Genomic DNA, 13,545 nt, shown 5'->3' on the forward strand with positions numbered 1-13,545 from the left:
TTCACATCTAACTACAAGAAAAAAGAAACTGAGAGTGAATTTGAAAATCTAGTGTATTATACGACAGTTTATTCATATTATTTTCTTAGACAACAAGATAATATTAAAGAAATAGAATTGGTACTGATACCAAACATCTGAACATTAATAATTCATAATAAGACATTCATAATGCTTGAAAATGTGACTTTAACCATGTCAGAAAATCTATGGCAACAGACTTGCTATTCATATACAATAGCTAGAATAAGTTATGGTTCAAATACTTTTGCATAAGCATATGTTATCAGTTGTTTCAGAAAGATATAATTTCTGACATTTTCATCATTGTTTCACTGATCCCATTGGAAAAATGAGAGATATTCGTTTTAAAAAAACTAAAAGAAAGAGTCTTAGTGCAGTTACAATCCAGGAATAAAATATTGATTTACAAAATGTTCGCACAGTTTGTTTAAAATTTTGCCCTGAATACATTTTAAGATTTGTCCTATGAATTGAAGTGGTGTCACGTATCATCCCCTGTTACAAACATGTGTGTAGTTTTACTAGAGTTAATCATGATGGAAGTTCTGTTGGTGCCCACAACCTCAGCCAGTTTCTGTGCGTCATATGGAGTGTACATTGCTGTACAAGTACATGTATCACCCTCCTTCAGACTGTGCAAGTCCTGAATCATGTTACACAACTCGCTGTAGTAGTGTGGGTAAGTGGGTAGTTCATAGAACACGATATGGCGGATACCTCGTAACTTGAATCTGGAAGATAATTTATATTTTCAGAAATGATTCGAAATTAAAATTTTAAAAATGTTTGTGGTAAGTACAATACCTTAATTAACATGACATAAACAGAATTAACGACTTCAATTATGTTAAATAAACCAAAACCATGAATACTCTTTAAACAGATATGTAATGATAAATTTGCTGTTATACCAATCACCTTGCTAGACTCACCTCTTAAAGAAATGTGCTCTCTCAGTGTACAACAGGAAGTGGGCATTTCCATGGAAGAAGTAGCTCCTTGACCGAGAGTTATTTTTGTCACTAGAATACCTATGAAAAGTCAAAATATGCTACACTTTATTACCATACTATGTCACTAGAATACCTATACAGAGTCAATTGTTCCCTATTTCAAGGCCTATTGGGATTCAAGTTAACCCTAGACATGAAAAATTCCTTTTTTAAAACATTTTAAAATTGAGCATATTTAGATATTAAATGTAATTTTCTGACTTGTTTTTTCTATCTGACTAAAAAGAACCTTGATACTCAACCCTATGAGCTGATTGCAGCCCAATTATCAGACAAGATTGATATTTAATTTGTCATATGTCTTAAAATGACTACATCAGAATAAACAGATCATAACTGTACTCACTCGCAGATCTGTGAAAAGTCCAAATCTTCTCGGACAAAATGATTACGGAGTCTGACAAAGTCGAAATAGGACGGAACAAATAGCAGCGTCTGTGCTTTCAGTGCTTCCTTTTGGTGCGGCAGTATCTATGGAAATAGGACAGGAATATGCAGATATTCATAACAAAGCAAATGTCATAGCCAAATGAATTCTTGATTCTAGATTGCACATAATTAATTTATCAAAGTTTTAATTTGTTAGGTGTTGAACACAATGTGCAGTAGTAACAAAGCAGGCATGTAATTACCTTCTTGATGAAGAACTCGAATCGGTCATCAGCCGCCGAGGAGTAACTGGTAGTCTTTACTTTGTGGTAAGTCTACAGAAACAAAAAGGACACTCTTGAAAAATCAGAGAAAAACATGCATGTGATTACAAACAGATCGAGTCCTTGAAATTTGTAACATAAACAGGAAGTGAAAAAGGAGAAGAAAATAATATGTAGAGAGATGAGAACATTAACTGGTATACCAAGTACAATACGGAGTGAAAGTCAGACTTATCGCATACCTGGTGTGTGCATTATCTACCTGTCTTTCCTGTTAGTTTTAGCCAATAGAGAGACATCATCAATCAATTTATACTGGTTACTTTCCTTGGCTAAATTAGATAATTATAGAAGCTTTCTTCAATACAGTATCTGTACCTGTGGCAGCTGTATAACAATCTGACAGATTGTTCCACTGGTATTGGGGCGTGTTATCATCATCATGCCTGCGTAATCTATCATCTGTCAAGGTCATCTTTTTATAAACTGTTTATAATTATTTAATGTTTAATAACACCATTTTATCTGGAATTAAACCTATGCCTGGCGACAAGCCCGTTCAGAATTATGATATTGTGAAAAAGCTGACAAACAATGGATACTGTGCCACAGCATAAGCTCGAATCACCTTAAGTGTCTAGTAAATGAAGATTCTAAAACCCTCCTCAGTAAATGTTATAAACTAATTATATCAAGGGCGTTAACGAAATATCTGATGTATAGAAGCCGACCACAAAAGTGGTGTGCAAGGGATAAGATTTCAGAGGAATGAATTATGTGTATGGTTATTTGATATCTATGAAAGTTTCACCCTTGAAATGATTAAACTATCAAGCAAAGTACCCAAATTTTTTATGTTGTTCATGGTATGCTTTTTTTGGTTTTTGTTTTGTTTTTTTTTCACGTCTTAAGGTATTGACCTCTTGTCTTACTATTACAGTCATTAACAAAACTATAGAATTAAAGGATACTGTAACAGTGTCTATTGAAGATGGCATTAATCTGAGGAGCTCCCACTGAGCTGAACATCAGAGTCTGTCTGTAAAACTTGGACCTGAAGAATTAAAGAAGATATAAATGAATGAACGATGTGCTACAGAAATGCATCAGCATCTAGATGTAAAAGAACCTTGTAAGATTCTGATTAATGATGAAGTATCATTTGTAGGTTGATGAACTGTGAACATATAGTGAAGAATAGTTCATTTTTGCATGGTATTTATTTTCATTGATTTTGTCGGTACTCTAAATCCACAAGTTCATATGTTAACACACTGTTAAAATAAGGTAGATATATTGAACTTCATTTATCAAAAATCCTGGCAGTTCTGACTTATGTGTTTGCTAAAGCCCTATTAAATAATATTAATCGTAGTAAAGACTAAAGCTTACCAGCCATTAACAGTCCACATCCTGACGCGAGAGAAGTCCACACCATGAGCTTCTGATGGTTGAAGGTGGAGATGCTTCATCAGGTGCTATTGAGATACAAATTTAATTAAGGATACATGATTCATAGCTCAAATGTCTACAGAATTTAAAATTTGTTCCCCTGAAGAATCAGTTTACAGTGAACCTCAGTAGACTAGAAAGTCACTTCCTCCATATGGGGTATCCTTGTAAAAATCTACTTAACCCCAGGACTCCAAAATAAATAATTTCTATGTATGGTTTTCTGTTGCTTTCTTCTTAGCAAATTAATAATAAAACATCTATGTGTGGTACCACTAAATTAAACCTGAAATCCTAAGGTGAAATAGAGAGATTTAACTAAGATAGCTGTAACAGTTATTCATTGTAAACAATGATATTCACAAAAAACATTTCTTTTTGGAGACAAATGGGTTTATTTATAATAAATTCTCTATCTGTGAGATCAGTTTGTCTTTGCATCTAGGTTTAATAAATTGCCTTGACAATTTATTCTCACAGTAATGTGGTCCCAGTTCTGCATCAGGAAGATGTCAGCTTGATCAAATATCAGGAGCTCAATGGAATTCAGGAAGTCATAGTCACGTTCCTTATCTCTGTGGACAAAAACATGATCAAGTTTCACTTAAGCAATTCATTAAATAACTTGAAGCGTTCTTCATCAGAATGTGAAGCATCCTATTTTTAATTTTTCCATGAAGAGCCTTTAATAAGTTATCTCCTACATATAATCACATGTTGTACCCAGGTTACTCATCAATTCCACAACATGTGTATGTTGTCTTACATGGAAGCAGAAATTTGAAAACTAATATTTATCTGTATGCTTAAGGCATTTGTATTTAACTATAAGAAATAACTGATATAGGAAGTTATCAGCTTTAACTTGACTCTTTCAAGTAAACCATAGAATGTCTGTAAGCACACAGCATGTGGGAATGTGGTTTCAATTTCCATCAACTGATGGTGAATTTAATATTATAATTTAAGTGCCTTACCCCTCTGCTCCAATCACTGTGCGTAAACCAAGAGGTGAAGCGAGAATGATGTCAGAACTGTAGAAAGGTGTATACAGTTTGAGGGTGTTTTTGGCTACACTAATGCCTACACGGAAATGATCATCAATATTTCCGGAAAATATTTCGTCGTATTCAGCTACAAACATAAAAAAATTAGAATAACAGTATTTTTTCATGGAATATTTCCTTTCTGCCACATTTTCAGACAGCAATGATGAAAGGTCTCAAATCTGGATAAAGATCTGAAATAAAGTCTTACATCCCAAAGTCCCTCTGTCAAAAAAGGTCACTCATTCCATCACATAAAGAAAGGTCACACAAAGAAAGGTTACACATAAAGAAAGGTCACACAATACATCACACAAAGAAAGGTCACACACAAAGAAAGGTCACACAATCCATCTCACAAAGAAAGGTCACACACAACGCAAGGTCACATACAAAGAAAGGTCACACACAAAGAAAGGTCACACAATCCATCACACAAAGAAAGGTCACACACAAAGAAAGGTCACACAATCCATCTCACAAAGAAAGGTCACACACAAAGAAAGGTCACACAATCCATCTCACAAAGAAAGGTCACACACAAAGAAAGGTCACACAATTCACCACACAAAGAAAGGTCACATACAAAGAAAGGTCACACAATCCATCTCACAAAGAAAGGTTACACACAAAGAAAGGTCACACAATCCATCTCAAAAAGAAAGGTCACACACAAAGAAAGGTCACACAAATCACCACACAAAGAAAGGTCACACATTCCATCACACAAAGAAAGGTCACACATTCCATCACACAAAGAAAGGTCACACATTCCATCACACAACACTTGCAATTTGTTTTCTCTTTGACTCCATACTTTTAATTTCAAATGAATAACACATACAAAGTTAAAATTATGCTGCTTTGGCCTTGGTGTTTCTTTCTTCCATCTGGAGGGGAAATTATTTTACATTCATTTCCCTTTATTAGACACCACCCTCATATAATAACCTTCCACTTATATAACAGCGAGTTGCCGTGGGTTCTCACAAACTGTTGGCATAAAATCCAATATGCCAAATAGGAAAGTAATGTTTAATATGAGAAGTTGAAACATAGTATGATACTGTGGATTCATTTTATTTCGTGGGGGTCCAATTTTTGTTGTTTTCGTGGATGAGCAAATCCACGAATTTAAAAACACAACGAAATATGAACTACTTACTAAAGTAATTTTGGAATTTGACCAAGTAATCTTTGCCGACACCGGAAACGTCCACCGGTAATGACAGAAGCCCCGTAATTAGTCGGGAGTCGGGTAGTCTGAGGCTCGACATGGATACGCTAAATTGGTGTCAACGATATATAATTACATATTATTAATGATATGTTCATCACTGTGATTTCTTTATACTATCGACAGTGAGTTGTGTTTTTACTTCATAATTGTTTCTGCAGATCTTGTTTACACACCTGTTTACACACATGGTCCAATCGATACGCGTGGTGTTTTCATATGACTGCGGTACACCGACTGATCAGCACACAATGTTTATCCACTGAAAGCAATTGTTTCTGATAATTACTGATTGATTACACGCCAGGATATATACTGATTTGTGGTTTGATATTAATGCGAGACTGTTGTAAACAGAAACCAGCGTTATAAAAACACAGGACGCCATCTTGAAAAAAAACGTTCTTTTATTCTTGTCATCAGTGTTAATTCCTGTGAACAGAGCCTTAATACAAACAGAAAAAATTTCGACTGGAAGCAAAAAGAGAAAATTCTAACGTTTTTATTTTTTTCCCACAGAATCAAAAATCCACGAATTTATGAGTCCACGAAACTGTCTATTTTGTAGAAACAACGAAAAGTGAACCCAACGAAAATAAATGAATCCACAGTAGGTGATATGTCAGTCACGACAACAACAAAAATCACATCTGGACTAATTTTTTTTCTTCACACCAGATATTATGATTATTTCTGCAAGAAAAACCATTTATATTCAGAGGATTACAAAGAGTTGATTTACCTGAAACATGTAATAAAATATGTCTTACTCACCAGGTTTGTTTGCTGGTTTCTTGATATCTTTATCCAGTTCTGTATATTCTGAGTAAAATCTTTTTCTATTACCAATCACATGTTTCTGAAAAAAGAGCAAATCATTTCATCACCAAGCCATACTAAAGCAAATCTATCATCACTCTCTCTCTCTAGCTGTGGGAGATTTCCTAACCATTTCTCTATCTAAGATGCTTCGTCAGTGGGAGATTCCCTCACCAATACTCTTTCTCTATCTAAGATGGTTCGTCAGTGGGAGATTCCCTCACCAATACTCTTTCTTTATCTAAGATGGTTCGTCAGTGGGAGATTCCCTCACCAATACTCTTTCTTTGTCTAAGATGGTTCGTCAGTGGGAGATTCCCTCACCAATACTCTTTCTTTATCTAAGATGGTTCGTCAGTGGGAGATTCCCTCACCAATACTCTTTCTTTATCTAAGATGCTTCTTCAGTGGGAGATTCCCTCATTGATACTCTTCCTCTATCTAAGTATTTGATCATGGCCCACAACATAATTATGTGTAAAAGGAAAATAACTGAAAATTTTCAATTCTCTTCCACAAAATAACTGGACTTTAGTGAAAAATCTGTTTGGGCTACCAGTTTAATTTTAGTTTCAATCATGTACTGGATAAAAATAAGTTTTGATCAATTACTGTAAATCTGACAATGAACAAAAGCAGTAACATTCCTATAAACATGTTCCAGAAAAAAACACCACTTGTCTTCACTTTCTTTTTGTTGTTCGAAATAACAAGATTACATCAACAGTACTTCCTGATGTTGAAAATAACAAGGTGAAGTTTGTAATAGTGGAACCTATGAACCTTTTTTATCATGATATGATATTTTGAATATTTGGCATTACAAACACTAAACATTGCATGTGACTTATGTTTGAATTCAAACTGCTTGGATTTCAGGTTTCAACAATGAAACATGGCAAAACACAATTAATGCTAAAGTGTGTTTTAGACAAAATTCCACCGAGAAAAATTTTCAGAAAAAAAATATAACAAGCAAGATTTCAAATCAAAGTACTGAAAATACTGAAATCAGAGGCAATTTACTGAACAAATGTGGTATTTTCAAATGATCTATTTCAAAGCTTCATGTTTTAAAGAACATCTTGATGAAATGAACAGCTACATAAAAACCAATGTATTCATTCCTGTCAAAGTGTAGAGATATGAACATGTTTTTTTTTCAATTAAGATTTCACTGTTAACATATTGGATGGATGGTATTTATAATAAACAAGCATTACCTGGTCCTTGGGTATCAACAGACTAGTCATCATCTTAACCACACGAAGAGCAGCTTCTCTGAATGGAAGAACTATTAGGACTTTTGGACGAGTTAGGCCCTGATCTCTGTATTCACTGGAACTATACATCACAAAGCTGTTATGTGACAGTGATAATAGTGGATAATGACATGCTTTTTTATATACAAATGCACTTGATTAAGCTACAATGAACAACATGAAGTTCACATGTACATTTTACTTCAGTAAGCTTCTAAGAACCTTAAAACCATTTCAATTTGCTATTAAACACATTTGTTCAATAAACTTATATACCTATTACGCATTTTTTTTTCCATGTCCTTGTGTACATTACTTATATTGCATTATACTCTATGGGTATTTCACTTAGAAGTTCTTTTACAGAAATTTCTCTGCTAGTTTGTAGAAGTATTTTCAATTATTTGCTGCATATACATACTCTGTTTGGTCTTCGCCTCGTTTCTTCAGCTTAGTGTTATGGGTAATGACCCGACTTCTAGTTCTTTCAAATGAAAAAGGAAACAACTGACTTCAAAACTATGAAACGCAACAACAGCATAATGAAGAAGATTAAGATTTATTTTCCTTATACAACTTGATATAGTGTTTTACAAATGTCCCTCCCAGAAACTGATGAGATGTTTGGAACTTTTCAGTATCATTTTAAGAGGTACGTGTACTCATGACATTAAAGACTAAGCCAGTCAGGTATTTGTTAACTATAGCTGATTAAATGCTGACATGGTGTAAACAATACAAATGCATATAGAATTTCAATTCCACATCCTAATCCATCTCTGAGAAAATGAGTAGGAGGTGCTAATTTTTCTAATTGTCTATGTTCAAGAACCGTTACTCTTGCGGAAAAATGACCAAAATCAAATAAGAACTTCAGCCGTATCTCAAACTCTCCTCATTATACAAGTAGATACCATAATTCAATATCTACATCTAGCAAACAGAAAATCTGCAGAAACCAAATTATGACAGAATGGCTGTCATATTGGAGACATACAAAGGTTTACATAACTTACTTAAGGACATGGTTGAGAGCATGAAGACAATATACAAGACGAATCTGTTCTCCATTAGAAATCGTTCTGTTAGGTAGATACAGGTCCTGTAAAAAAACAGACTTGAAAGTATATCTCGGATAATAAATAAAACCAAAGCGAGAAACGATGCAAGATAGGTCTACAATACTGAATTACCAACAAATATGTTAATGGTAAAATTAAGTTTCTCACTAAAGTAAATGTTTACATACAATCCATAGAGTTCTTATAAAGTGTAAAGTTCACAGGAACAAATCACTGCACAATCTCACTTGTAATATAACCACTGCAGATTCATGTATAAATGAGTATGATTTATATCCTACCTGATAATTATTGATAATCTTAAACAAGCTTTCCTGGAAACCAGTCAAAGGATCTGAAATAATTAAAGTATCAATAGAGAGATGCAAACGAATGTATCACAACAAAAAAGCAATAATTTAAATCTTAAAAACACTTTAATGCTTAATTACTTATATTCATTTCTTATTAATAATTATCACACGATGTACAGAAATCTAGCCAGGAGAGATAAAGATCAAGTGAAGGTATAAAATCAGACCCACAAAACTGATAATGAAGTACCAATGTGAAACTTACAGTCTCCAAAGTCCTGTTCCACATCACACTGTTTCTTATTTGTCTCTAACACCTGAGTACACAGCTTAGACTTCACCTAAAATTTAGAAAGTGCCAATCTCTGTATGAATGTATACTGTAAGGTAAAATTACTGCATTGCAATATCAAGACAGGACATGCTTTTATAACTGAAAGATCATTCATTTCTCAGAAGAGGTTTTAAGAAACATGCCTATGATCGCAAACATTTTACATTGGAATTTATTTAACTGAGGCAAGACTAATTGAATTTAACTAATCTGAATATCCATCCTAACAGTGGTTAGGATGATAAATTATGTTTCATATTCATACATATTGCTTCTTTAGGTCCCGGTCTGTGGAGTTGACTTTGGACTGGTGTGTTGAGGTCATGACAGAGGCACTGCCGATATGTGGGACCTGTGATAACAATAAGACACATATGATAACTTTGGTTTGATTTAACAGTAGATATTCAAATCAGTTGATAGAAATCCAAAGTTATTGAAGAATATTTGGTCAGACAGGTCTATCATGACTGATTCAATTAACTTATGAATTTCAATTTCATTTTTCCAACAATATTTTAAATTCTGATATAAAGGCTACCGTTTCAAATCTCAATACACTAAATCTGCAGCAAGCGGTTTCTGTGTAGCAGTTGATGGCTACCTCAATAAACAAAATACTGAAGACCTGTTACATTTCATCAAAAGCAACTGGAATAAAGTAACATGACCAAGAATAACTGCAACAGGACAGATTTATTTGACATTTCTTGGCTAACTGAGAAACACAGAGGCTGTCACCAGATGATGAAAAGTAAAACGCTTTACTGCCAGAGCTACCACGACCCAACAAATGGTCAATCAGTTAAACTCTTACATACCATGATTCTATGCAATTTCATGGCTGAAATAAATATCCTTCCAAGGAGGAATGAAATATATTTACAAAACAATCATCAAACCAGTGATTTTTTGTAGGATTTTTTCAGGTCAGTCCAGAACACCAATTCCAAAATTCTGATCAGTCCCCACACTTCAGACATATAGCAGTTTCTCAAAATTTTAGTGATTTCCACAACAGTAGGAGTCATGGACTAAGATATCTGAATCCCTAAAATCACTGTCTAACCTTTGTATTCGATTTCTTCCATGATTCTTTCTTCTCCAAATCTGTGATTAAGTCTTCCTCTTTGTCATTTTCAAAATGAATGCTGAAAGGATCTAAATAAGAAAGAAATGGAATGACAGACTAAAGCTGATAGCAATTTCCTAATAATATCAATGCCATGACCATTGAAAACTGTCTTTTGTGTTTCTTTTTTAAAACCATACCTGAACCTATCAAGTTATTTAGATCAGTTATCAATAAAAGGAAGAGTGTTCTTCCGTAATGGATGAGTATGACTGAATACAGGTCTGTATAGGGATGATTGAGAATTTGACGCATTTGAATCAAAATGGGAGGATGACATGTTGACCTCATCCAAGATCTAATTATATAGAGAGCGCTTGTTTAGTACACATTATGAGGGCTTCAGGGATCAATACTGAACAATAGCTAGAAATCTTCAGAAAATATCAGTACCTGATTCTTTCATTTGGAAATGCTCTTCATCTTCATCACTCCCAATGACCTCTTCCTCCTCCTCTATATTTTTTGTTGCCATGACTTTTCCCTTCACCTCATTAACATTATCCATCTCTTCATCTTCTTCTTCTAACTCATCATCACTGATATTATCATCTTCATTCTCATCTTTGTTATTGTCACCTACATCATCATCTTCTTCCTCACTTGATTCTGCATCATCTAATAAAATAATTGACATCTGCTTGATAAAAATGTCCTGCACCAGAAATAAACTTAACTTAATCCGACAATGTACTGATGTACTTACTATTCTAACAAATAAGGAACTTTTGATTTTGAAAAAAAAAGGTCAATAATATTGCATCCTCCAAATTCTAGGGGTTACTATCACTTACGATCTCTGTTCCCACAGGGGGTTCCAGGTGTGAAGAGATGGTGAATGTCTACTTAATGAATGTCCCTCCGAAAGAAGAGAATAGTAATGTCCATGTAATGTTAAGCTCAAAGACATTTATGAGCATGTAATGTTTAAGCAACACTTTTTCCTTTCAAAGATGATCAGCAATTTTCTAATGGAAAGATGTCCTCAAAGTAAGACCTTAATAACATTGTTAGTCATGAAACATTTTACCTGTACCAGCACCTGAAGTCTTGATGGAGAACATAAGTTTCTGGTAGTCACTTATCTCCTCTTCACTTTCAGACGAGCTGGATTCTAGCACCTGTGGTCGAAAGATTTTACAACTAAACCATTTTATTCAAACAAACTGATTCTTATATATAAAAAGTAAATCAGGTCTATAAGTATAATATTAAACACACTATTATTAAAACACTCTCAAGATCTTAAATCATTTCATAAGAATATTTTCATATCTATTAGATAAAAGCATTCTGGATGTCCTGCTATCATAGTGCTGAATTCCTAAACAAGAACAATCAATTTCATACCTGCTATGCATCAAAGATAAACTATATCCAAATGTAATATTGTTGAATTATTGAATAAAAATATTTCTTTACCTAAAGTACAGGTGAAAGGTAATGTTTTGGGTTAAGCTTGTGTTTACCATCTGAACAATTTTCCTACACATGTGAGTAATTCAAACAGTCTGGCATACACTGCAGTGGACGATAATCATAGACATTAAAAAGGGCTGCAATTACAAGGAATGTGATGTACTGACACAACAGATTTATTTCCAATAACCATAAAAAATAGAAAATAAAAAAATCAGCCCATAAATGAACATAATTCTTAGAATTTTTTCAGCAATATTTCCATAATATATGTGCATTCCTGGTTCATAATCACCATTATTTGATTCTTATGCCACAGAAATTATAGGATTAGTGTCCACAAGTATTTTTAAAATGTTGTACATTTAAATGTTCTAGGACAACTACACCCAAAGATCACAGAATATGACTAGATAACAATATGTCTATCAATTTCATGAGAATCTTTTCCCTAATGTTTCATTCTTTTGTAAGCTACTCATCTGGGGCAGATATGTTAACATGGAATGAGGTGTATTAACATGATGATCGAAATTATAAAAGAAAACTCAAAGCTGAAAAAGCGTAACTCACAGTCAAAATAAATGCAATACATCTAAATTATGACATGTGCATCTCCATGGTAATAAAAAGAAAATGTGATCTCTGACCTAAAATTGATTTTCCTCAGTTCAACTGCTTGGGGTCTAATAATTTATTATAACCACTTATCATGACATTTTTTAATGTAAGTACAAAGTTTATACTTCATTTATGCTCAACTTTCTAAACGTACAGAAAAATAAGAAAATACAAACCTCCTGAGATGCCTCTCTGGTTTCACTTGGCTTTTCTGGTAGTGATCTAGTAATCAAGACAAAGTATCAATTTAAGTACAATGTGTGATTTAATATGATGTATAATGTATACCAAAACATTATGTTTGCAGTGTTCATTCAATCTGGAACTGGAGACTGTTCCATGTATTGATAGTTTAATAACTATCGAAGTTTTTCAAGAGACAGTGGTACAGCATTTTTATTGAATATTTTGTGAGTGTCATATTGTCCTTCTGTTACTATAAATGTTTACTGGGACTCTAAGCACTACTACTCATCCTAATGATTTTAGCATATATTACCTGTTTCACGCATTGATGTAAATTTAATGTGTTGATCAGATCCCTGTTAGTACATCAGTGTTTAGAAGTATGTATGCATCTTCGTGTATATGTGTACATATGTCAAAAACTGTTAAAAACTTCAAAGTGTATTTAGACCATAGAGAAACAATGTCATTATAATTATGAGTGTGAAACATGTATTAACTTTGTTCATCCAATTACACGGTCACGTGTACCTTACTAATGAGGTGTCTAACACAGGAGCTTGTCGAAATGGGTTATTTAAATCTTCCTCGTCCTACTAGGACCCAGAGCCACGACCACAATCGATTGTTAATTAACTTGTGTCAACAATTCTTGATTAAGCTTTAACCTAAACCCGTTCAGTACACATTAGATCTAGATAATTATGTCATTACACTACACTTAATAGAGGGTATTCAATATTGTCATCCCAACATGCGGAATTCAATAGGGATAGGGAGTTGATCACCAGTTCATTCATCTGTTCGGAAATTATAATTTCCATCATAGTTCACCTCTTGCCATTTTCAGTTTTCTGTTTCTTTGCTGGCCTTTTTGTTTTTTTATGTCTTTTCTTTCCACCCCATCCATGCCGTCTTGGGCCCATGCTGGTTTGTTTTCCTATGATCGTGCAATGATATTACACACTTTCT

The 13,545-nt window shown here is 33.8% G+C and overlaps 1 protein-coding gene across 1 annotated transcript; it reads right to left on the reverse strand.

Moving 5' to 3' along the window:
• Positions 1 to 49: 49 nt before the first annotated feature.
• Positions 50 to 13,499, reverse strand: LOC132560989 (U3 small nucleolar RNA-associated protein 25 homolog). Its single transcript, XM_060225698.1, has 21 exons — positions 13,408 to 13,499; positions 12,564 to 12,609; positions 11,378 to 11,468; positions 10,741 to 10,965; positions 10,285 to 10,376; positions 9,481 to 9,567; positions 9,147 to 9,222; positions 8,870 to 8,922; positions 8,523 to 8,608; positions 7,928 to 7,990; positions 7,468 to 7,588; positions 6,200 to 6,284; positions 4,120 to 4,276; positions 3,621 to 3,717; positions 3,083 to 3,168; positions 2,662 to 2,744; positions 2,069 to 2,145; positions 1,670 to 1,741; positions 1,384 to 1,508; positions 957 to 1,055; positions 50 to 755 (listed from the first exon to the last, which is right to left on the reverse strand). Exons 1-21 carry the CDS (start codon positions 13,497 to 13,499, stop codon positions 506 to 508), a joined length of 2,163 nt encoding a protein of 720 aa, XP_060081681.1. The 3' UTR covers positions 50 to 505.
• Between the last annotated feature and the right edge of the window lie 46 nt (positions 13,500 to 13,545).

Source organism: Ylistrum balloti, unplaced genomic scaffold (assembly GCF_031769215.1).
Source record: "Ylistrum balloti isolate Yb309-2 unplaced genomic scaffold, AGI_CSIRO_Ybal_v1 Utg371132, whole genome shotgun sequence".
Lineage (NCBI taxonomy): Eukaryota > Metazoa > Mollusca > Bivalvia > Pectinida > Pectinidae > Ylistrum > Ylistrum balloti.

Coding starts and splice junctions, on each gene's coding strand:
- LOC132560989 (XM_060225698.1), bottom strand. CDS start 13,499: ATGGGCCCAAGACGGCATGGATGGGGTGGAAAGAAAAGACATAAAAAA. Junction 9,568..10,284: donor GGAAGAAATCGAATACAAAG/GTTAGACAGTGA, acceptor TTGTTATCACAG/GTCCCACATATCGGCAGTGC. Junction 1,742..2,068: donor TTGTTATACAGCTGCCACAG/GTACAGATACTG, acceptor TTGTTTCTGTAG/ACTTACCACAAAGTAAAGAC.